The sequence below is a fragment of the Mauremys reevesii genome, linkage group 6 (assembly GCF_016161935.1).
Source record: "Mauremys reevesii isolate NIE-2019 linkage group 6, ASM1616193v1, whole genome shotgun sequence".
Lineage (NCBI taxonomy): Eukaryota > Metazoa > Chordata > Testudines > Geoemydidae > Mauremys > Mauremys reevesii.
This window is the reverse complement of record NC_052628.1, coordinates 118,296,829-118,323,539: the sequence shown is the minus strand read 5'-3', so window position 1 is coordinate 118,323,539 and position 26,711 is coordinate 118,296,829. Positions and strand designations below refer to the sequence as shown.

Here is a 26,711-nt window from a genome sequence, read left to right as displayed (position 1 = left end):
CCACTCTGCCTGACTCGGAGTCTCAGTAGAGGTCCCAGGGAATGAACAGACATGGTGTCTGACAAAGTGTCCCTCCAAAGCAGGGTGACTGTAGCATACTGGGACACTGAACTGTTAATAGTGTTGTACTGCACTCTTAACCTGATACCTAAATAAGGCACAGGCTTCCTCCTTGCCACATCCTTAGCTGGCCTAGGAGCAGACAGTAAACACACACACACACACACGTAATGGAGTGTGGAGGAGTTTGCACTGCCACTGCCTCTACAGTATGTTGTACCTGTTCGTTGGGAACCAGCGATCCATCATCAGGACCATTACTCCAGCACCTTTAATGACAAGTCTAAAGGACCCGAAGAGTTCATTAGGAGCGTCAAAGAGTTCTTGTAGCACCAAAAGGAAATATTTTTCCATGTACCTCTGTCTAGTTTGTTAGGTTACCCAGGAAACCTAGATCACCTTTCCACTGAATATACACAAATACTGTGTGTGCAATACACAAAGAGAGATTACATTAGACAACCCAGAATCATAAGTGGTCTCTAACAGCCAGACAGCAGAATTTTTCCCAGGGACCAACATCTGAAATCAACCATTTTGCTGTCAGATGCCAACTTGGATTCCTTATTTCAACTTGAATATATTCTAGAAGAAAAGGGGCATATCCATCCCATTCAGGAGATTTGGTCCAAATCTCTTTGCACTCTATATCCTAGTCTCCATCTTAATGTCAAGAGAGGAGGTTTACAGCCTCCCCTTATGCCAGAGGTTTTAGAAGTCAGATATGTCCAGCTGTTAGAGTTCCACCAGAAGAAGCCTTACTGTGGCCCATGAAGATTTGGATAAGTTTTCCTTTTGGACCAAAAGTAGTATTTTGATTTCCTAAAGGCTGACCTGAAGCTTCAGCTATAAAGGAGAGGTGACTGGCCCATTAGCAAAGTGGAATTCCAAGTTAACAGCTTCAACAAAATGCAACAGAACTTACATAAACTGGAAAGACAAAGTTCTGTAATGACCGCCTTAACAGACACACATGTTACTGTAACAGAATGGATAAACATGCTGGAAGACACACCCCAAATGTAAAATCATACAGGGACAAATGGCCATGAACCTATTTGGAAGAAGAAGAAAAAAGAAAAGAAAATGAGCTACAATCTAAGTTGTAAACAGAACTGTTCTTTACAAGTGAGCATTCTGGGCAGACAGCAACATTGGTCTCTTCAAATAAATCAAGAACATGAATCTCAGGATTCCACCACGCCTGCAAACCACCTCTTTCTGTAGCATTCACAGAATCCATTGTTCCAACCACCTCACACAACTCTGAGGAGTATTCCAGGTCTGACGCCAGAAGTCAGCCATGCTGACAGCCATTAACAATGATAGTCATGCTTTCTACAAGAATCATCAAGTTACACATTCTGTAAACTTAATTTTAAAAGTGCTCTGTAAGTGGTTAGAAATAAAGTCAATAAGCACATTCTAGCTAATTGTAGTCCTACACACGGCTGTGGATGTAATTCGCCACTGCACATAAGCAAAGACTGTCTTATGTTTAAATCTGCAGGAGAAGCAACATTTTTTTTCTTCTCTGAAAAGAATCCTTCTGAAAACTGCTATAACAAGGTAGTAAGTATGAGATCCCTAAATAGAATCATAGAATATCAGGGTTGGAAGAGAGGAGGTCATCTAGTCCAACCCCCTGCTCAAGCAGGACCAATCCCCAGACAGATTTTTGCCCCAAAGCCCTAAATGGCCCCCTCAAGGATTGAACTCACAACAACCCTGGGTTTAGCAGGCCAATGCTCAAATCACTGAGCTATCCCTCCCCCAATAGATTAAATACTTCCTAACTTGACTACAAATCTGCCACAAAAATTACTTGGTAAAAAAAAGATATTGTGCAGTTCCAGAGTTGTTGTTTGTCAACTATTTTTTTTTAATACACATTTGATAAGGAAAACGTTGACAGTTTCGTAAATTCAACCTGGACTTAGAGACAAGCTGAGTTCTTTCCATCCACACATCTCCAGTAATAAAGTTCCTGCAAATCAAACCATGATTTCAGTGAGGTTACACAGGCATAGCTGATTGGAACAAAGCAACAATTCTGTTGTTGGTACACTTGGTAGAGTACAATCTGCAGCTCACGCAGCAAAGCTATGTTGGCTCTGCATTATTAATAGGAGTAAAAGCTGGAAACTGCATTGCAGTTGGCAGATATGCCTCCAAATACCAAAAAGAACAGATTTGTTGAGTAGGAAGGGGACAGTTTAGAGACAGCCACTTTCAAAAGAGAAACAGTCTTTAAAAGCAAGATTCAGAAATGATTGGGGAGAAGTGTTAATGTGTCAACTTCAGCCCAGGAGCAGTCTTTAGGGGCTCTTTCATAATGCACACTTTGATTGTTTAGTTTACAACTGAAGGACAGTGTCTGCCGAAAGGTAGAGAAATTGGTCTGTCAAATACAAAGGAAAGTCATCAAATCAAAACTCATCTCAAGGTATAAGTGCCTCCCTAACTGTCAACAATACCTTTTCTTTGAACTAGTCAGTATGAAGACCATCAAAAGAGAACACAAGTTTTATCACCCAATTAAAAAAAAATCTTTAAAACTAACTTTATAAAGCCTTTTTCTGATCCCTGATGTTGCTTACAAGGGTCTTCAGAATGGGCCCAAAACTATCCAACATGACTCTTGGTTCATCCCTATTCCCTCTTCCCTCCATGTACACTCCAACCTATTGTCTCTTCAGTGTCTGCTCTCCTGCCATGCATAGAGGGGACCACTAGAGCCAGGATAACATTTTCAGCAGTGCCTTACCGACTCCCAGGGATTTTCATTTTTGAAATGGCCACATCATTCATGAACAGCACAATTACGCGTGAGTTAGGCAGGTTGCCCCAAACAAGTGCCAAGGAAGCCTTCAGATCAACATGTTTTTTTTATTTTTTTTATTTATTTTTTTTTTTTAACAGAAAAGCGACTTTGGAAAATTTTTAGAGTAGAATTATTTTTAGTGATACTATTTTCATGTCCCTTCAGGTGCCCTGACTACCATCAACAGACAGTGACAGAAAAGTGAGAATATGTTCAAAGCAGTCTAAAATAGCTTTTCTGTCAAAAGTGTTGGGTATTTATTTAAGTCCCAGTATCTCATAAGCCTTCAGGGGTAGGTGTTCGTGCTACACACTAACAGAAAGCTCAGGATAACGTTTCTCCGAGGGGAGGAGGCTTGCTCTTGGGCCTGTCACTGACCCGCAGCAGCGTCAACAAAAATTTAAGGACCAGAGTAAAATCAGGGGATGGAATCCACATTTGGTGAAAAGACATATGTTTGCATGCGTTTTTGTTCCTTGTTTTTACAGTAACTGTTTGAAGGTGCTCGGTAGTTGGCGATGTTAGTTCAGCACAAAGATTATTGGACAGAATGCAAGTGAAGCAACCCAGGGTACAAATTAAGTCAAGCTTCTCTCATAAATGCAAAAAGAAAGGAATTTATCTCTGGGTTATTATTAGCATACGTTATATATCTTTAGAAACACACATATATTTATTTTTATGTGACATAATATGACTGTGCATATACAGGTTTTAAATTACCTTCACATCGAAATGCAAGGGACTCTAACTGCTTTCTGCACACGGTGCAAAACTTTCTTTTGTAATGTCCTGGAGGTCCAAAACAATGTGCAACTGGAATCTGTCAATGAAAATATACAGGGTACATCTTTAACAATCACTGTCATATCAACAACTATTAAGAAGAATTCTAAGTCATTGACACTTCCTTTGTTTACTATATGTTGCAATACATGACGTTACACTATGTGCACACACAGAAACGGGGAGGAACACAAACTGAAAACAAATACACTAGTTTGATTATAAACACCCAGGCATCTCCAAATTTAAAAAGAGAAACAAGAAAAAAGTGGCACTAATGAGGTGTTATTATTGAAATAGCACCCAAAGGCTCCAATTATCATCAGGGTCCCACACAGAGACATAGTCCTTGCCCTTAAGAGTATTTGAACAGACAAGACAAACACAAACAAACAACATACAAGAAAAATGCCAAAAGATGCAAATATATCCAGTGAATAATCTTTTTAAACATTAAAGATTTCCCTCCACCCCACATCTTTTCGCCTGTCTCAGTCCCATTGCCAACTAACTGACCAAGGGTGCTCTCTCCACAAGGCCCTCCCAAGGCACAATCTGACCATTACCCAAAACAACAACTTAACGTTGCAAAAGCCTGGACAGCAAAGACACCCATGCCAAACTGCCGCAGTTACAGTTTGAATATCCCTTATTACAGCGAGGTGGAGGACGACCAGATTGTGTAAATTACTGTGCTGAATCACAAGGAGGGATGTTTTGGTATTATTGCGACACTGGAAGCCAAATCTGTGGCTTGGCTCAAAGAGGAATTGCTCAACTTCCCAATGGACAGTGGTATCTCAAGATTCTGTTGCTATGGACAGCACTAACAGGTTTAACAAAACATTTTTAGTGTCGCTATACTCTTCTTATAAAGTAATGCAACAAAAATCTAATTATTTCTCTCCCATATCGATGATTGCTGCTAGATCGGGAAGTGCAGGCCAATGGAAAAAAGCACGGGTGGAACTTCATCTTCCAATACAGTAGGAGAAATGCCTCAACAATGTTAAACGGTCTTTTAACACTGTATCTTCCTATTCATGACAGAGTCTGGATCTAGTAACAATAACCACAGCTGAATCTTGGGACTGAGTCTTTTCTTCAGGTGATACCAAACAAACAACAACAGACAGTAATAAGAACATAAGAACGGCCATACTGGGTCAGACCACAGGTCTATCTAGCCCAGTATCATGTCTTCCAAGAGTGGCCAATGCCAGGTGCCCCAGAGGGAATGAAAAGAACAGGTAATCATCAATTGATCCATCTCCTGTCGCCCATTCCAAGCTTCTGGCAAACAGACGGTAGGAACGCCATCCCTGCACATCCTGGCTAATAGCCATTGATGGACCTATCCTCCATGAATTTATCTAATTCTTTTTTGAACCCTGTTATAGTCTTGGTCTTCCCAACATCCTGTGGTAAGGAGTTCCACAGGTTGATTGCGCACTGTGGGAAGACATACTTCCTTTTGTTTGTTTGTTTTAAACCTGTCGCCTATTAATTTTATTTGGTGACCCCTAATTCTTGTGTTATGAGAAGTAGAAAATAACACTTCCTTATTTACTTTCTCCACACCAATCATGATTTTATAGACCTCTACCATATCCCTTCTTAGTCGTCTCTTCTCCAAGCTGAAAAGTCCCAGTCTTATTAACCTCTCCTCACACAGAAGCTATTCTATACCTCTAATCATTGCCCTTTTCTGTACCTTTTCCAATTCCAATATATCTTTTTTGAGATGGGGTGAACACATCTGCACACAGTATTCAAGATGTGGGTGTACCATGGATTTATATAGCAGCAATATGATATTTTCTTTTTTATTATCTATCACTTTCCTAAGGATTCCCAACATTCTATTTGCTTTTTTGACTGCTGCTGCACATTGAGTGGATGTTTTCAGAGAACTATCCACAATGACTCCAAGATCTCTTTTTTGGAGTGGTAACAGCTAATTTAGATCCCATCATTTTATATGTATAGTTGGGATTGTGTTTTCCAATGTGCATTACTTTGCATTTATCAACCTTGAATTTCATCTGCCATTTTGTTGCCCAGTCACCCAGTTTTAGAGATCCACAGTCTGGAGACACTAGTATTTGAAGTGGAATATTCCTGTCACATTAGTACACTCATACAATAAGCCAGAAGTACAAATGTCTCTTTTAGACTTTAGAATTCAAATAACTGGTGTCACAAAGTTCAGGTATAATTTAGGTTAATTACATTTTAAAATTTCAAATTTACAATTTTATATTACACACAGTGTGCCTCTTGAATTGAGTAATCCACATACCCTTCATGACAAGCTACGACATCACATCATTTATCATCATCTATGGCTCCATGACAATTAGCCTGGTCACATTCGGATAAAAACTATCTGAAGTACATTTGGAACAACATTTCACTACGACATTGCACAACAAAAATCATTTCCAGTAAAATCTGTTAACAGCAGCTTTTAGGTGATACATGAGATCACACAAATACCACATTTCCATACTCACTCCAGCAGACAACCCCACCAAATTATTTAGCAAGATCTGACTGTTCCTTGAGTACTAGGATTTGCCTGTATTTGCTAGTAGCAATCTGAAATTGATCAGAATCACACCATTCCAGTCAGTTTCTAAAGGATCTGCACTGGGAAGCTCTACTAAACCAGAACACAGGCATGATTATGCTAAGCAATTCTATTCCGGAAATGCTCATGACAAAGTAAGTGAAACAAAGGTTTGTCAGTCGCAGGATGGGGAAAGAGATCCCAGGTGATTGGATGGGTGCAGAACGATGGGACAGAGACTGACATATAAATGAAACAAGGGATGGAGAAATGAAAAACTAAAAGTAAAATACTTTTTTTTTTAAATTGGCTGAGCAGATTCCTAACATGAATTGTTGATCTCCTAACCTGAATTAATTCAGGTGGACGAAAGGAGGAAAGATGATGATGATAAAAGGATTCGCTCCCTAAAGGCAAAAATACAACTAAAACACTGTACTTAAAACAATATTCCCAGGTATATTAAAATCATGTTTTCCTAACACTAAAGTTACGACCATAGATGTATAAATGTCAATATAATTCACACAGCAACCATAACTCACAGCCCTGTGCATATGCACTAGTTTTTAAATTTTCTATTATGACATAAAATGGCACTTTGGTCAAGTTATAATGAGTCCTTCAGTGTATGCATGTATACTTATAATTTCAAATTTCTTAATACGTGTGTGTAACATCTCAACCACAAGACTGTATTCACATTAGAGCTGGTTAAAAATGTGCAGACAGAACACTTTTCTGTCAGAAAATGTCAATTTGATGGAAGCTAAATGTTCTGCAGCAACGGAGAATCATAGAAATGTAGGGCTGGAAGGGACCTCAGGAGGTCATCTAGTCCAGCTCCCTCTGCTGAGGAAGGACCAAGTAAACCTAGACCATCCCTGATGAGTGTTTGTTCAGCCTGTTCTTAAAATCCTTCAATGATGTGATTCCACAACCTCCCTTGGAAACCTGTTCCAGAGCTTAACTATCCTTAGAGTTGGGAAGTGTAATAGCTAGTGTAAATCTCCCTTTGCTGCAGATTAAGCCCATCACTTCTTGTCCTGTCTTCAGGACAATCCCTTATCAGGGAAGGTCTGGTGATGAGCTTGTAGTCCAAGTCCTGAAATAGTACTCATTTTGAAATGAGATTAAGTAGCTGTATTATCATCATGCATTAAAAGCACGGGAGATGGCTTCCATGGTCACAAAGAGAGTTGCAATTTCTTAGTTCTCATCAATTACTGAGCTCCTTTTCCAGTCCGATTCCACTAAAATCAATTTGTACAGAACGATATAGAAACTTTATCCATTAAATGCCATTAAAAACGTCTAAGTGCGAATATAGTACTGACCAAACCTCTGCTGACACAAAGGTCAGTGTTCACGCTTATTTCAATTTATACCCTGAAATGCCCTTGAATACCTAGTTTACTTATGAACAGAGTATTCTCTAATTCTTCATTTCAGCATTTGGTTTCCAGCCATAACTCATGAAGACATCTGAGTACTGCCTTTTGGATAGTGTCTTGCTGCATAACTGGATATTGTCTTGCTGTGTTACTTACTATACCATATAGAAGTGTAGTGTACAGTGTATAAACAAACTGCTTTTACCATCATCAAATGGCTCTGCTTTCAATAATCTTCAAAGGCCTTTTGTTGCCACCATTATAAACACTATCCTTTTATATGATTTACCGACCATGGCACTTCGAAATTATGTTCAAAATTCTTCCTATCGGGTAGCTGAGATGCAAACTACTGTTCATAAAGTGAAATCAAGAGTTCTGTGTAAACAGAAACATTACCCGGTATTTGTGGTACGGGGATGACCATTCTGTTTTCAGCTATCTATTGCAGCCTTTTCTAATTCTGCTAGGGATTTTCCAATTCTCTTAACCTTTGCTCTACAGATAAGGTCCCAACAATGCCACGCATAATTGCTTCTGGTCTACAAAACACTCACAAAAGGATATACCCAGTCAAAAGACTTGAGGCTTTGAAAGCATTCTCCCTGGGAGAACAATGTGTTATTGGAATGTTAGCTTTTAAAAAATTAACATTACATTAGATTGTAAGCTCTTCAGGGCATTACACTGTTGTGAAACTGAGGACAGGAAAAATCAAACACTGTCTTTCCAGTTGTTTGCAAAGCACTTGACACAATGGGGCCTGTTTGGTGCCATCGGGAGCTGCTAAGATACACTATTAAACAATGAAAAAAACAAAGTATGCGCAGAAGTCTGGAAATTCTCAGCTAAGATTCGAACAACCGACTTAACATGGTTGCCGTAATCCAAACCACTATCTGCTTTCGAAACAGACTTCTGTTAGCTGCCACATGAAGAAAGTGAATTCTGCCTTCCTATATATATTTATTCCACGAGTATGGAAATTTTCTTGAGAGATATCAAGGGACTTTCTTCCTGAAGGGAAGGCCGTCTGGCCTCGCTCTTGTTTAAGGAACTTGGTTTTCTCCTGTGAGTGCTGAAAGTCATCACATCATCATGACAGCCAGTCCTCAGCCCCTCAGCAGGGAGATCTAATTACCAGCACCACAAAGACATGTAAGATCCTGTACTGAATTCCCTTTTCTTGTGTTATTTTCTGTCCACGATTCCTTTCTTTCTTTCTTCCTAGCCTCTCTCACTCCTGGCTTTTCATTGAATCCTTAAGTCAACTATACTGCAGTCATCCAATCCAGCCTTGTCAAAGGAGAAAGTATCCAATCAGATGACAGCCCTGACTGGATCATAACTAACCAGGGTCAAAGCATCAGGTGTCTTGATCGATTAGCCAGCCAAAGCATCCACTCGTAATTAACTAGTGATCCAGTGTTCCAAAAATATCAACAAAAGCCATGTTTCACCCGTCTTTTCTATCCCATCTCTCCTCCACCTGCTTGTTTGTTAAGAACAGGATAAGTAGATGCCCTTCACATCAGGACAGAGTAAAATTAACCTTTGTCTTTTCATCAAAGAAAAACTGTTCTGAAAATAGGAGACTGATAGTTTGACACCAAAAGGAGAGAGACTTTCATAAGGTCTAACTAAGTCTGTTTTGCATAATCACTCAACCACAGTTTCAATATAAATACTTGTTTTAAGTTCGTTTTCTTTCTTGTGTTTAATCAATAAACTTTCCATATGAATGAATACTTTTGGGTGTCCGGTGGCACCTTAATGACTAACACATTTATTTGGGCATAAGCTTTCATGGGTAAAGCACCTCACTTCTTCCTGCATCTGAAGAAGTGAGGTTTTTTTTTTTTTTACCCACGAACGCTTATGGCCAAATAAATCCATTATGAACCCACCGATTGCTGTTTAATGTTGGACAGTGAAAGAGTTCGTGAACACCTTTAACTCTTTAGGCCTTTAAGATCGTTATCAATACAACATGTCTTTAACAGAGGAAAAGGACTAGGAAATATTACATATATGCAAAGTGGATGAGTTAACATTACTTGAAATAATCTTAATCTTCAGAATTTTCCTGACTTTTAAAGGGCTTGATCTCATAACAAAAACAAAACCCGAAACAACCAACAACCGGCAGAAGCCTCCTTTTTCCAACTTCTTCCCCCAACGTGGCCATTTTCTCTTTCGGACAATTTCAAATTTGTTATAGCTAGGGCCCTACCAAATTCACATCTGTGAAAAATGCGTCACGGACCGGGAAATCTGGTCTTGTGTGCGCTTTTACCCTATCCTGTACAGATTTATTTCTCAAACTGGGGGGCCGGACCCAAAAGAGGGTTGGGGGGAGGGGCTGCAACATTATTGTAGGGGGGTTGCAGTATTGTCATCCTTACTTCTGCACTGCCTTCAGGGCTGGGTGTCCGGAGAGTGGCAACTGCTGGCCAGGCGCCCAGCTCTGAAGGCAGCGCCCCGCCAGCAGCAGCGCAGAAGTAAAGGTGGCAACACCATACCATGACATCCTTACTGCTGCGCTGCTGCCTTCGGAGATGGGTCAGGACTCCTACAGCACCATGAAATTTCAGATTTAAATAGCTGAAATCATGACATTTATTATTTTTAAAATCCTATGACCGTGAAATTGACCAAAATGGACCGTGAATTTGGTAGAGCCCTAGTCATAGCCTTTTATTTTTCATCCCAGGATTAGTTACTGTAATTGCCCCTTGTGAAAGAGCTGAAGGTCTTTTGAACAGCCAAATAAGTCACATCAACTGCTTCTCCTTTATCCACTATTTTGTTGAGATGCTCGATAAAATTCTAGTTTACTGTTAGGGTACAAAATTCCTTAACAAGATCTTGATCACATCATGCTCAACTAGGTGTTTTAGAATGGTCTTTAATTATTAATACTTCAACTAATATACCTGATACTGAAGTAACACTCACTGGTCTAATTCCCAGAATAACCCCAAGTGCTCTTTTAAAAAAGTAGGTAAGTTTGCTATCCTCCGGTGTAGAAGCTGATTTTAATACATGATAGCTTATATTTTTAAACAGACTAGCCACAGGAATGGAAGACATGTCTAAATCCCCAGGACTGCTTTGAAAGTCATAACACTCTCATCCCAAATTTCTTCAGAACTCTTGGATGAAGCAGTCCAGTCTTTGTGACTACCTGAAGAAGAGCTCTGTATAGCATGAAAGCTTCTCTCTTTTACCCACAGAAGTTGGTCCAATAAAAGATATTACCTCACCCACCTTGTCTCTTTGCTATTCAATTTATCATTTTATTCCAGTATTTCTTATTTTGACATTTCAGTCTCTATTAGTGCCTGTGACGTTATTGATATAAACTGGGACCATTTAGAACATGGTTTGCAACCAAGGTCCTGTAGTGGCACCAAATCTTAGGTAAAGGGGGTCATCTAAGGTGTCTAAGACCAGGTTATGGGTTGCTGGTTATGATTATGCTGTCTGTATGTCTGTGTATCATTTTGTAGTTGAAGTTATAAGTATTGGCTCTGTACTGTCTGTATTTTGTATTGTGCTCTGCTTCTGGGTGACACCCCAGACAAGTTGGTGTCAGCTCTGCCTAGCCTGCTTGATGGCCCATTAAGGACCATCAGCTACACAATTGACCCATGGAGAGAAGGCAGATATGCCTTGTGACTCAGCAAAGTATGCAGGGACTTGCCCATGTGACTCCAGACTCCATTTTGCTGTAATTTTCCACAGTAAGAACAAAGAGGTTCTTACACCTGGAAAAGCCTATATAAGGCTGATGCCTCATCTCCATCTTGTCTTCAATCCTGCTTCTTATCTCTGGAGGGACTTTGCTACAAGCTGAAGCTCTACACAAGGGACTGATGACCCATCCCAGCGGGGGATGTACTCCAGAGACTTGATTTGAACCTGCAGTTTATGCCATCACTGCTACAAGCCTGAACTAAGAACTTTGCCATTACTGTATGTAATTGATTCCATTTAACCAATTCTAGCTCTCATCTCTACCTTTTTCCCTTTATGAATAAACCTTTAGATTTTAGATTCTAAAGGATTGGCAACAGCGTGATTTGTGGGTAAGATCTGATGTGTATATTGACCTGGGTCTGGGGCTTGATTCTTTGGGATCGAGAGAATCTTTTTCTTTTATTGGGGTGTTGGTATTCATAACCATTCATCCCCAGGACAAGTGGCACTGGTGGTGATACTGGGAGACTGGAGTGTCTAAGGAAATTGCTTGTATGACTTGTGGTTAGCCAGTGGGGTGAGACCGAAGTCATTTTTGTCTGGCTGGTTTGGTTTGCCTTAGAGGTGGAAAAACCCCAGCCTAGGGCTGTGACTGCCCTGTTTGAGCAATTGGTCCTGAATTGGTACTCTCAGCTGGGTCCCGCCAGTACCGCCTCGTCACAGTGCCTCATCTGGAAAGAGTAAAAGTCTGGAGGAGATGTCAAGTCCACATCCTATGTGTGGGAGACTCTTTCACAGAAATCATTTAGCTTCTCTACAACATTCTGCCTTGATTGCTCCCTTGACTCAGTGGTTGACGCCTTCCTGCTTCTAATATACCTCAAAAATTCCCTGAGTTTTGATTTTTTTTTCTATTTGTCAGTTTTCTCTCCAAATTTTCTTTGCTTTCCTAGTTTCCATCTTACCAACCACCACTGTTTTCTATTGACTTCACTTGGTCTGGATTTTTATTTTTTGAAAAGTAGGTTTAGTTTGAATAACCTCTAATCTTGTATGTTAGCTATACTGGGTTTTAGCTTGCCTTTCTGCTTTCATTTTGGTTAGGAGTACATGCACTTTCTGTAACTGCTAATTATTTATTTTTTATAAATTGGTCTAAAGAACACAAGTAGTCTCCATGCTGAGTAACTATGTTAATTTCACCACTTTTCTTGGGACAAGAAAAATGCAAGTTAAAAGCAATTTCTGGTAAAAAGTCCAAAGTCTTTCTCATATAAATGTTGTAATCAAACAAGAATTAACATTACAAAGGGGTGGGAACATATCACAGGACAGGAAACGGATGAATACAGTTCAAATTAGCTAATATAGCCAATACCCAAAATTTCTATTGTGGCTGATGCAAGGGAAACAGTAGAAATCTGTACATTACTTCACTGTACCAGAAGTAAGTGTATTCCTACAGTTGACCCAATTTGTCTGAAATGTGTCATACAAACAGCAGATTAGACCCACTGTTGGTGGTAGTTCTCAAGGGCAGCCTTGCAATTGGAAAGCTTATGGTCAATTTCTTGCAGTCTGAATACACAGGTCCCCTTAGATCCTATGTTACTTCTATAGCAGAAAACTTTTTTGTATGAGTCATGCTTCGACTTGGAAGAATGACTCATTCAATAGAGTTTTCTGCTATCAAGACCTGCTGGAGACTGTTCCTTTTTGCAACATCAAAAGCAAACCTGATAACTGAAAACTCGCCTTTATTACCACTATGGAAATCAATGCTTTATGGACCATATTAAGGGAAGAAAAACCAAAAATAAAAATAGAAAATGAAATGACAACCTTCCAGGGAGTATCTATCCTATTTCTAGGAGTACTTGTGGCACCTTAGAGACTAACAAATTTATTCGGGCATAAGCTTTTGTAGGCTAAAACCCACTTCATCGGATGCTTATGCCCAAATAAATTTGTTAGTCTCTAGGGGCCACAAGGACTCCTCATTCTTTTTGCTGATACAGACTAACATGGCTACCACTCTGAAACCTGTCCTATTTCTGAATGTGAAAGATTGTGGATTCAGAGCTAGTATGTGATTCTCATGACAGGCTACAGCTTATATCAAGCTTACAAGAGTTTAGATGGAGTGTTCTCCTGCCTAGGGAGGTAGGACATGGGGGCTTAGAGGAGAAGATGAAGAATTTGGAGCAGTGAAAACATTTGGAACAGTCAAAAAAATTGTATTGGTTTAAGTTTCCTGTGCTTATAATGTAAGAAAAAAAGGACACTGTGCCTAGCTTTGTTGGTAGCTCAACAACTCGTCACATCATGTCTTCCACCCTTTTGTGTGACTCCAGACAATTGTCCTGCAGGAACAATGCAGCTCACAAAACTCAGGATGAACCACAAGAGATCTGCAGGCAGATCCTTCCCAGTCAAGGGTGCACATCTGTCAAATGACCTTCCAGATAAGACTGGATTAGTCTGGAACCTGGCCACTTCGAGGACATGCTGCAGACCCCCTTGGCTTGAACAAAACTTTCACACTATAGCCAAAGAAACAAAAAGGGGAGGAGTGGAAAGAACAGAGTCAAAAACTTGTACATACACAGGAAAAGGAGAAGAGCAGAAATCTCATGAAATCTACTAGGGGGGACCTCACCTTCCAGAACCAGAGAAGCATTTATGCAGTACAACAACTGGCACTAGATGAAGTCCTCAGACAGATGCATCTTGAACATGATTGTTACATGTACAAGTTTACGCCAAGAAAATAGTATTTAAAAAAATAGAAGTTTGGTGTTGGTATTTTAACCTACATGTTTGCTAATCTTCAAATGATTGACTAAAATTAAATAACTTTTCATTACAATTTTTAATAAATTAATAATTAAGTAGTAATATTAGTAAGTTGATATTTTAACTTTCAACTAAGAATTAACTTTTTATTTGTTACAGGATAATTAAATTCACAGTCATAAGCTCACAACAGAAGTTTTGACTGTTGTTACAACCTACAACACAAGACCTTCTACCAACACTTATTGCTAAAATTGATACAAATGAAAAATCTCCTAACTGAAAACCTGTCCAGCTTTTGTGGAAGTAAGTCCAAAAAAAAAAAGGGGGGGGGGGTGGGGGGGAGTGTTGAGGCTGATTCCCCACTCTGGCACTTTGAGTGCAGAAGGTGGGGCCTGCAAGAATTCCACACATTAATACTGGCCACTCCAGGCTTGTATTAAACTCTCCAGGTTACAGCTGTTCCCTGACCTTGGCTTGGTAAACGCTGCCACCACCCAAATGCAAAAACCCCCTTGGGCCCAGGAAGGAGCACTTGGGAATTCCTCCCTGTGGGGCACCCTCAAGCCCTTTCATCCCCCCTCTGGCAAAGAGCTGAGAAAGAAAACAAAGGAAATTGGCTTTTGCTACCAGCTAGTCAAACAACATGCACAAACCTCTTAAGACACCAAAAATCCAAATCCTGTTCTTAAAAAAGGAAAATGTTATTAAAAACAAAAAGAAAGAAAAGACATCTGGAACTTAGGCTTTTGCTACATTTTAAAAGCGCCAATCCAAAAATTAAGCGCCCAAAATAGCTTTCTTGGGGGTCCAGCTTAAAGGTTACAAGCAAACAAAAGCATCTGGGGTTAGCACAGAGGAGTCCACAAGCCATACAGAAATAAAAGAAAATACCCTAATTGCGTCTTTCTAAACTTTTCTGATCCACTTACACATCTGGGGTTTCAGATAAGTAGGCCTGAGGTATGAACTGATGTTTTTTCATACCTGATTTTAAAGCTGCTTTCAGCATAACTTTAGCCCTGTCCTGCTCTGTCCCCCCTCTCCACAGAACAACCACAGACACAAAGGGAAAGCCAGGGCTGCCTGGGGGGGGGGCAAGTGGGGTAATTTGCCCCAGGCCCCCACGAGAGTTTTTCGGGGCCCCTGGAGCGGGGTCCTTCACTCACTCCGGGGGCCCCGGAAAACTGTCACGAGGCCCCAGCCCCCGGAGCTTCTTCCGCTCCAGGTCTTCGGTGGCGGGTGTGTGTGTGTGTTTGTCCTTCTGCTCCGTGACATGCTGCCGAAGTGCCAGGTCTTCGGCAGCCCGGGGCAGCCCTGGGGAAAGCTTCTTTCTCAATTTTAAAAAGTTCTAGCCCTCCCATTAGCTCTTTTGTCAGGTGTCCTTTTCTTTACCTGGGTGACTTTGTTAACCCTTTACAGGTAAAGCAAGCAGAGAACAGCCACCAAGAGGGACTTTATAGCTAACTGGGTGTCCATAAAAGGGAGCTAGCCCCATCCCTCCCCTCTCCCCAGACCTTCATTTATCACAGGGGGAATATATAAACTCCTTTTTTAAATCCGTGAGCGCTGAAGTCACTCATCTCATACCCAAATATGTTTATATGAGAGGGAGCGGAGAGTTTTATACCCAGTGTCACTAGTTGTGATTCATACAGCGATTGAGCTCACCTGTCCATCTATTTCCCGGCCTCTTAAAACACAAATACACACACACACACACACACACAATTTACCACTTAAAAAAAACCAAAACGGAGTTCTCTCATTTCCATCTCTAAAATCACCCCTGTCTCTCACAGGAATAATGTTTGATGTCAGCTGATTTTTAGAACAAACAAAATTCTTCTAGTGACCTGCCACCATACTAACCAGTCTAATCTTCAAAGCTCAGGTGGGCTGGGCTGGGTCAATACTGGATGGGACACTTCCAAGGAATGATTTTGATGATTCAACAAGTACCGCTTGTCTCACTGACGGGGCACTATGACGCCGGAAATGTCACCGCTCAGCAGATGAGCTACAAAGCAAAGCTGGGGTCATTTTAAGTTGCTATGGCACCTCATCAGAGCCAATGATCCTGGCCACGATCAAAATTGGTAACTAGCTGCTCTGTTCGACTTCAGATCATCCCGAGTTATGTTTAAATACCCTTTCACCCGCCCCGAGACATCAGGCCCCAGCAGACACCAACCCTCCCCAGGAACCAAAAGCAGCGCCACAGCACTTGGGGCAGCAGAAGCAGATCCCAGTAGCAAGCAACAACTCCTAAAATGGGAAGGATGAGGCAGGTGATGTCAAGAGACGGCATTCTCCACTGGGATTCTGGACACAGTTTTCTATCTTCTGATAGACTGTTTGCCCCAACCTCCTCCCACCCCTCACTCTCATCCATTACCTCCACTATCCACGCTCCTCTCCCTCTTTCCATCCCTCGTTCCCCAAGCTATCCCTGTCCCGACGTTCTTCCCTCCACCTGAACGTAACACGATTGTATCTGAAGTCTTGGAAGTTATCAAATGCCTGATTTTGATAAATCTTAGTAAGTGATTGAGCACTCTTAGGCACATCCTTAAAATCTCAGGCAAACAGGGATGGTGATGACGATGCTATTTGGATTTTCATCCCTTTGGTGGAACTCACTCCTCTGAGGCTCCTAATACTGAGGCAAAATGCTACAGTGGTGAAGACTAGATAAAGAGGCATGCAACTGTTACCATCACCCCTGGAATGTTTAATGCAGAACGGATTATCAGTAGTTTTAAATGGGGATTAACCTAACTCTGTATTCCCCCCCACCCCTTTTTGCTTCTTCCAGCAGTTTATGAGAAATACAGCAACTGACAAATATGACCAATCAATTGTGCATAGCTGGAGCCAATGGGAGAAAAAAAACCTCAGGTCAACAGACAAGGTCAACCACCTGCTTATGAAGTCACAGACCCCTGGAAAGCTGCACTGACACTTCCCTCTTGCCCCCACTCTGTCACCTCAACCTGTAATCAGGGCAATAAATCTGTCATTTGTGAAAAAGAAATTTAAACAATGTAAGCTTTCCCAGGGCTCAAAGGGATATGGTCTCTGGAAGGAAAGTTAGAGTTCTATCTACTGGGAGCAAATGGTGCTCAGTCAATCACAATTCATGGGCATGGGAGAAGAAGATGCTACATTCACGAGTGTCAATTGTTAAACGTTCACCCAAGACACTAGTACTCTGAAGCAACAGTAGTGACATCTCTTCCACAAGACAGTCAACAGCAAATTCTGGTGTTTGGGCAACATTTTATGGGAACTATAATCTTGATTTCCCAGTATCTGAATCAGCAAGAAGAAAGTTAAATACCAATATCACACATGCAAGCAACCAATAACTAATAAGTTCTAAATGAATTACTATACAGAAAACTTGTAAACGCCTTAATACAGATGTGCAGTTCTAAATCAGTATCTCGGCACGCTTTTGTATAGATACCCTAGTTTGCACAAAATTAATACAATATTGTTGGACTATGACAGATTCCAGTCCACATACAACTACAGAAATATAAATCTTGGGTAACAATTGCATTAAACACAACTACATTCAGAGAACAAGTACTACAAATATCTAACTTCTCTAAAAGCAAGCATTTATCATAGAAAACTCGTAAAAACTAAAAAACTTCTCTATATGGCCACAATCTATTAAATCAAAACAAACAAAAAAAAAGCAAACATTTCTATGTCCAGGCAAAGCCCGGAGAACACTTTCACAACACGTAACGTCACCTACATAACTTGGATGAAACACACAGTGAGGATGTGCAATGTTTATCACTAAGCACAATACAGTTAGTTTTTTAAACACCTCAGACAGTACAAAGAGTATTTTTTTAAATGACAACAGAAGAGATATCTAACAGCCCCACAACACACAGAAACAGCCCATGAACAGTAGAAATGGACACTTGGCAAGCTGGACTCTCTACAAAAACAGGTTTTGAAATACCATGGCCTGATTCCAGTGTGAAACACAAAGTCCCAGCAAAAAACAACTTAGTAAGGCATCCTTGCAAATCTCCTAGTCCAGAACTTATCTGAGACTAGCTACAGTCATGACATGTTTGAGACTGTATGAGCCTTTACTTGATCCTGGAAAGCAAGCTCTGTTTAGATATGAAAATTTCCATGAGACAATCATTGAAAAATGGTTCTCTGACAGTTTGATTTAACATCAAATGAAACGCTGTCACAGATGGACTTTAAAGGCTGTTGTCTGTTCCAGATAAAATCCAAGAGATTAAAAATATAATTTATGTCATAAGCTTAATATTAATACATGAGGAGAAAATGACAGGAAAAATGCCCTCTTAACACCGCCTCATACATCCGAGCTTTCCATAAAGAACCACATGTAAATAACCTGGGATGGTGATGGATGCAAAAATAAATTTTCCACATATATTATAAACCATCATTAGTTGTTTTGCTTTGTTATATTTTTTAATTAAGAACCAAGTTCAATATTTACTTCATGCAGACTACACAAAAAACAAAAACAAAATCTCCCACATGGCAGCCTTCACTTGCTCAGCGGGCCAGGGTTAACAGAACTCAGATAATCACATCAAGAAAACAAGAACATAAGAATGGCCATACTGGGTCAGACCAAAAGTCCATCTAGTCCAGTATCCCGTCTTCCGACAGTGTCCAGTGCCAGTTGTCCCAAAGGGAATGAACAGAACAAGCAATTATCAAATGATCCTTTCCCTGTCACTCATTCCCAGCTTCTGGCAAACAGAGGCTAGGGACACCATCCCTGCCCATCCTGGCTAATAGCCATTGATGGACCTATCTCCATGAACTTATCTAGTTCTTTTTTGAACCCTCTTATAGTCTTGGCCTTCACAACATCCTCTGGCAAAGAGATCCACAGGTTGACTGTGCGTTGTGTGAAGTAACGGTTCTGTTTACTTCTGGACTATCTTAAATTTTATATAGCACCTTTCTACATGAAGGCTCTTCAGCCCTTTACAACTCTGTACAGCAACACTGACAGGTCAACAATTCTGAGTGTGGAAAGCTGCCAATTACTACAAGGCATGCTGCACAACCATAGGTATAGGAGAGGATGATCAAAAGTTAAATAAAATATGCTATTGTTTGTATTTTGATTGTTTAAGCAAAAATAAAACATCAGATAAAATATAAGAGAAAAGTGGGGAAAACAACCTGCACCCAGACATAAATAAAAACAACTAGACTACAATATTGTAATATCAGATTTTAACATTAATACATTCAGACTCATGGTTTTCATCACACAATTAAGAAGAACTGATATTTTAAAATCACATGCCAAATTTAAATGAACAAATCATAGAATATCAGGGTCGGAAGGGACCTCAGGAGCTCATCTAGTCCAATCTCCTGCTCAAAGCAGGACCAACACCAACTAAATCATCCCATCTAGGCTTTGTCAAGCCAGGCCTTAAAATGGATGGATGGAGATTCCACCACCTCCCTAGGTAACCCATTCCAGTGCTTCACCACCCTCCTAGTGAAACAGTGTTTCCTAATATCCAATCTAGACCTCCCCCAACGGACCTGAAACCATTGCTTCTTGTTCTGTCATCTGCCACCACTGAGAACATCCGAGCTCCATCCTCTTTGGAACCAGCCTTTGGGTAGTTGAAGGTTGCTATCAAATCGCCCCTCATTCTTCTCTTCTGCAGATTAAATAACACCAGTTCCCTCAGCCTCTCCTTGTAAGTCATGTGCCCGAGCCCCCTAACCATTTTCGTTGCCCTCCGCTGGACTCTCTCCAATTTGTCCACATCCCTTCTGTAGTGGGGGGACTAAAAGTGGATGGAATACTCTAGATGTGGCGTCACCAGTGTCTAATAGAGGGGAATAATCACTTCCCTCGATCTGCTGGCAATGCTCCTAATAATACAGCCCAATATGCCATTGGCCTTCTTGGCAACAAGGACATGCTGCTGACTCATATCCAGCTTCTCATCCACTGTAATCCCTAGGTCCTTTTCTGCAGAACTGCCACTTAGCTAGTCGGTCCCCAGCCTTCTAGCAGTGCATGGGATTCTTCCACCCTAAGTGCAGGACTCTGCACTTGTCCTTGAATGAATACTTGATCAGTCACACATTTCCAAGAAAGATGATTATTTCTCTCTCTCTCAGAACTTGAACTAGTTAACTGTTACTTCATTGATCTATGACCCTCCTCAAGCTTACTCACAAACATATCCATCCATACGTCATGGGGATGTAGCTGACCCAGTTGTTGACTTACAGTGCTGTAATATCTGTCTCTTTGCAGAGAGTGACATGACCAGTAAAATAAATAAAGCATGTGGCCTTAGAAACAGTGCCTGTTGTTGCAGCCACAAGCCCATACACCTAAAACAACAGGATCTGGAGCAGTACTTTCCAGCCCAGTGGCCATGATCCAGGGCTTTGGAGCAGAGCCCAGAGCTGGAGCATGGAGCAGCTCTGGAGCAGTGGAGCTGCAGGTTTTTGTCCAGAGCTGGAGTGGAGCCGAAGCACAGCTCCAAAGCCCTGCCATGATCCACAAGTAGGTTCACCAGGAGTGCCAGGGGTTGAAGGAAAAAGCAGCAAAATCCAATGGACACTAGGATCCAGAAGTTGTGAATGAAGAAGACAGGTGAGCTCTGCTCGCCATCCGTTTCCTGTTGCCTCTGCCCGCCCTACCCAGCACCAGCCACTCATATCAAGCACCCAGCTCCACATATCCTCCACTAAAAACGGCCACAGGCTCTTGCCATGACCCCACCCTCAGCATCCTAGTCAATTCACATTTGCATGTTCTAGGTCACACGTGGTGTACAAACATACCTAAGGAAAAGTTTCAATCAGACAGAATGGGTGGGTTTAATGACATAAGAACTTGCAGTATACATCCAAGATATAAGATGATGCTGGCTCTCCATCTAAATGTTCCCAAAAGTATTTGATTATCTTCTCTGTTATACCTGTATCAACATCCCTTTGATTCACTAAGATTGATTTAATGACAGATGTCTCTAACTCTTCCAGGTTTTCTTTATTTAAAGCTTTCGTATCACTTAACACTTCACCAGGCATTTCACTGCCCCCATCTTCCCATTTCCATTTTCCTCCAGCTCCACAATACCTCTTTGTGCTTTTCTTCTTTGGTATTTAAATTGAATCCATTTTTTTTTGTGTATACTAGTTCTTTTTTGAACCCTGTTATAGTCTTGGCCTTCACAACATCCTCTCGCAAAGAGTTCCACAGACTGACAGTATATTGTGTGAAGAAATACTTCCTTTTGTTTATTTTATACCTGCTGCCTATTGATTTCATTTGGTGAACCCTAGTTCTTGCGTTATGAGAAGAAGTAAATAACACTTCTTTATTTACTTTCTCCACACCAGTCATGATTTTGTAGACCTCTATCATATCCCCGCTTAGTCGTCTCTTTTCCAAGCTGAAAAGTCCCCATCTTATTAATGTCTCCTCATACAGAAGCTGTTCCATACCCCTAATCATTTTTGTTGCCCTTTTTTGAACCTTTTCCCATTCCAATATATCTTTTTTGAGATGGGGCGCCCAGATCTGCCTACAGTATTCAAGATGTGGGCATACCATAGGATTTATATCGAGACAATATGATATTTTCTGTCTGTATCCACCACTACAATTAAGACTCAAAAAAGGGCACACATGAACAAAAATGTTAAGATGCACCAACCTACAGAAGTCAAAAACAGCTCTTTCATTCAACAGCAAAGGCTTATCACCCTCTTATTGAAGTGTAATTGCTGTAAAAAATGTAGTAATGTCCAAAAACCTTGCTCAGAAAACCGTGTATGAGAGTGTACCGTACCTCTGCACCTCATCTGAAGCAGTTACCACATTCAAGTATGACAATTCTTCCAGGCAATGACACACCATTAAACCACTTTAGTAATCTTTAAGGAACACAACACAGCATTTTTCAAGGCAGTTTGTGCATAACCACATGTTCCAGGCAGGTTCAGAAGGGCTTAGATTTAAAACTTTTGTCATGGAAAAGATGTAAGAGTTTGGACCAATGAATAACAAATTTAGCTTATATTAAAATCATTAAATTAATGAGCCAATCTATTTTTTTATTATTAATTTACTAATGAGAAAGATATAGCAAATAAACTTGAGCCACTGGCTAGGTAAAGTATATCATAACACATGCAGACTCACCCTGACGAGACTTGACGCAATACACGAGCATGGTATCTTCACATGCTTGAGGCACTTTTCATGAGACAAAAAGTTGCAAACTGTGGAAATAAAACATGCATGTTTCAAAACCGTGACACCTTTTTTTTTCCCAGAGCAGATCAAAATATATTCAAGAACCACTTTCTAAACTGTACTATTACTAACGTCTCAGGGTTTGAGAACAGAGTTCATCCTATCCCTGTATTGCCCATTCTCCCCTTCCCAGCTGTCAAAGGAGCCATGTCCCCCACCAGCACCATGCTAGGGGCCTGCTACCCCAAGCAGCTTTAACTACAGGGAGCTGCTTACAGCCAGAACCAGCCCTAGGACACGGTCCAAGTGGGTGGGCTGTGTACAGAGGAATTCTTCCCCCTACAATTCATGATGTGTAGGAGGAATATATGGTGGATAAACATGGCATCAAACCCATGGAGAAAGACAACAAAGCACAGGCTGCTTAGAGTATCGAAAATGAATTGCAATTTTTATTGCAGAAGTCATTAGTAACACTTCCAGGTAAATTTTGCTCAAATTAATAAATATATTACTAATACCTACAAAGGGCCGGAAAATTGTTTCACTATCTTGCTTTTAATGCTCAGGAAAAAAACATTACAACTGAATGGGTGAAGTGCTTAGTGGAAGCAACGGTACGCATCTCAACTCCTGGAGTAGGAATCTCTGGAAGGAGTTTTGTGATGGGGGACTGTTGGTATGGGAACAAATCAGGAGCCAGTATTTTAATACAAAGTTTCACAAGTACAAAGTTTTAAGGGAAGCTCATTGAGCAACTGTTCAGGAAAAAGGACACACTGTCCGGACAATGTGAGACTCTTTATAGAATGCTTATTGCTGAACATTAAAATTAATCATGATCTACTAAGAGGGATACCGTTGAATAAGAAATAAACTCCCTGCCATTCATTATCTGTATAGTGCCACTAGCTGGGATTACTTAGGAATTAATGCGTCAACCCGTTAATGATAAACACAGCTCACTGTATTCAGAAGCAGACAGTGCCAGCTGGATCATGAGGATGAACGTACTAATGTAAGGTTCCAGAACTTAACAAACCACACAGGTGCAGACATTTCAGAACGTTGATAACTTTGAGAGAAGTAAACAGCAGAACTCAGTTACTCACAATATCCGTAAGTGGAGCTCTGTAGACAGAATGCCTTCACAGACCCCTGCTTTTGGAATTGTCTCTCACCACACGGGGCCTAGTGTGGGATAAGACCCCACAACTGATAAAAATCCATTAAAATAGTCTATACAATTCACTTATGCCAATTGCCACCAAAACTATCTATCTGACTGGCAAGATGTTGGTCTGTGTTCTCATTCAATTCCTCAGCTTGCTTGAGCAAGGGCAGAACACTGCATCACAAGTCACCACTCGAAGACTAGTGAGCCGCAAGACACTCCTGGACAGAGAGGTAGTAGCCATTCACAGAAGACAAACTGTGAAACCAACATCCCAAATCAAACACACCATTTCCAATCTACACACCAAAGCTGAACACATGGATTTACTGAGCCCCACGCAGTTTCTCTACAGATTTCGGAGAGGAATTCTTTACTGAGGGAAACCAGAAAAGATGCCCTAGCTCTGGTAGGATAAGCCTTGAGATCTCCTAATATTTGCCTCTTTCAATTCATCTAGACAATCTACACCAAGACAGATTTCTTCTCAGCTCATGGGCAACACAAGGTGGGAAAACAGCTTACGAAAAGCTTTTGAATGGAATCATTTTCACCTAAAAAGTGAGTATCCAGTTGGGTGAAAGAGTTGGGCAAGGAGTATCATGGAGCACAGGGGAAATGCACAGAGATGTTGTTAAGGAATAACTCCAACAACAGAAATCTTAGGCAAGGACGAAGTTCCATCTTAGCATTTTTTCATAATGGTCAAAGGTGAGTAAGACATAAGCACCTGCAGTTTACTGATCTCGCTCAGGGGAGTACAAGCAAAAATGGCCAGTCTCAGGAACAAAAGTTAACAAGGGTAAAATTTCAGAAAGAGGATTACTGCTTTTACTGGGAAGCAAATTAAGGAACCCCAGAGACAGCAAGAGCTATGATCAGAGCATCTATGGGGAGCTAGCAGCAGTTACTATGCTTAGGTTGCGCAATAGGTTCCATAATAAAACATGTGTTTAACCTTTTTTTGTGAAGCTCTCCCACGTCTATTGTTTGCAGCCGGCCTTGGAATTCAGCAGGGAGAAAAGCTCCCTGACAGCAACAGTGCCTTTTCTTTGTCTCATGAAACTCCACTCGGGTTTAGCCAAGGCATGAACTGCTAAAAGTCACCACTTCCCTTTCCTGTCCTGTTCCTCAGGAAAATTTTGGCAGCCCGCCAAAACAACAACTGACTGTGGAGATCCTAAAACATTGGGTGCAGGCTCCCAGCAGAGCAGCAACACCACAAGCTGCTCTAGAACTGCCGGAAAGGACCTCGCTGACACAGGCTGCTCTGTGCATTCCCCCTTTTAAACACACCTTCTGGACCTGGCACATGGTGCCAACAGGGCATCCTCCTTCCTCTCTGGGAGCACGGCTTTGTCCTGCTGCCACCTAATGCGGTTAGTTCGGTAGTTCAAGTGACAGACCTCTGTGCTACACTGTTGAAGATTCAAGCGCTCAAGACGTTGCAAGTGCCTAGCACACAATATGAAACCTCTCTACCGTTCTAATATCAAACATGCAAAGGTGGGAAGACCTGCTATGTTTATGTGGATCATAACATCAAAGGATTAGCAAAGTCCTGCAGTGCAGCGTATTTCTAGCGTACAATTTAAACATTAAAGGTGTTTTTCAAGTCTGATGGCATGTGAATGCACCGAGGGCCCGAATCTCAGTTGCCCTGCACAGTACGCAGACATTTACGGCCGTGAAAGTGGATTTAATATACCACTAAAACCAGAATGGCACCATCGTCACCCACGTTCACTGGCGTAAATAACAGAAGATGCAGAGCAACACAGAATCATGACCTATGATTTTACTTTGGTTTTTCACATATGATCACCAGAGAAATTGTCAAAAAATGAACCCTTATATAGTATCTTTGGATCCATTTTGCTTAAATTACAGGGTCAACAAAAAACAACATAAGGAAAAGGCTAAATTTCAGGTTACCAGACATACAAAAACTTTAAAACTTTCAGTTCAAGTGCTAGACTTTGCAGAATTAGGATACGCTAAATACCGTTGTCCATGCAGCCTTAATTCTACCCGAGTGCATATCCATTATGATGGCTTAATTACATGATTGCATCCCGGGAGTAGACCCCTGCGCAAGACTTTTTTTTTTTAAATCCCACTCTCGTCCTGTCCCGCAATACCCACAGGACGCAATCATAACACATATGCACAAAGGGGCAGAGTTAAGGTTGCACTGAAAGCCGTATAGCTGGTATTTCCCAAATCTGGGTGCTTGGATTCACAACCTGAATAAATAAAGGTTTCTTACTTGTAATCAAAGTCCTCTGAGATGAACTGCACATTCACAATCAAAGGACGTGCTAACAGTGTGGCCAGATCTGCACTACTGTAGTATCCCATGAGTGGGAATGTGCAGCGGCCATTCAAAACACCTTTTTTGAACTTTGTTCTTTGGTAAGTCATTACTTGTTATTTGCCTTACCATGGGACTAGAGGTTCCCCAGCCATATGGTGCTAACCCTGAACATCCACTCAGTAAGAAAAAATCTTGAACAATCATATGCCAATTAAATTTTAAACTACAGCCTATACAGAGAGAGAAATATAAATCCGGCCATGCAGTGACAGCTCCATGACCGAAGAAGCAGGAGTTAAAAAGAAGACAAGGACGGAAGAGGTTTTGTGATTCCATTAAAATAGCACGTGCTAGCTGGATATCTAATGCATCAAACCATTTAGTCTGGTAAAGTGAAGCATCTCAACTCCTGGAGTGGGAATCTCTGGAAAGAGTTTTGTGATGGATGATTGTTATCTGTGGGACCAAATCAGGAGTCATTATTTTGAATACAAAGTCTCAGAAGCACATATTTTAAGGAAAGCTCATTGAGAAACTGTTTGGGAAAAGGACACACTGTCCTGACAATTTGAGACTATTTACAGAGATGCTTATTGTTGAACGTTAAAATTGATCAGGAGCTACTGTGAGGGATACAGCAGAGAGTGCAACAAAAATGTCTTATGTGACCCCCCAAGGAGATGGGCTAGATTCCTGGGGCTCTGTCTGCGGCAGCTCAGCGAGAGGCGCTGTCCCTGGTAGGGAGCGGGAGCCAAGGCAAACCACTAGGGAGTGAGATGCCCCTCCCAGGGAGCTCAGAAAAGGGGAGAAGCCA

The 26,711-nt window shown here is 41.1% G+C and overlaps 1 protein-coding gene across 1 annotated transcript in view; it reads right to left on the bottom strand.

Moving 5' to 3' along the window:
• The window catches only part of DGKQ (diacylglycerol kinase theta), a gene marked incomplete at its 5' end in the record, with an annotated part of 151,056 nt that overhangs the window by 86,005 nt on the left and 38,340 nt on the right, over nucleotides 1-26,711 (bottom strand). The window contains 2 exons of the mRNA XM_039542816.1: nucleotides 3,608-3,707; nucleotides 22,353-22,432. Of these exons, the coding sequence (XP_039398750.1) occupies nucleotides 3,608-3,707; nucleotides 22,353-22,432 (180 nt within the window). The remainder of the gene's footprint in view (nucleotides 1-3,607; nucleotides 3,708-22,352; nucleotides 22,433-26,711) is intronic.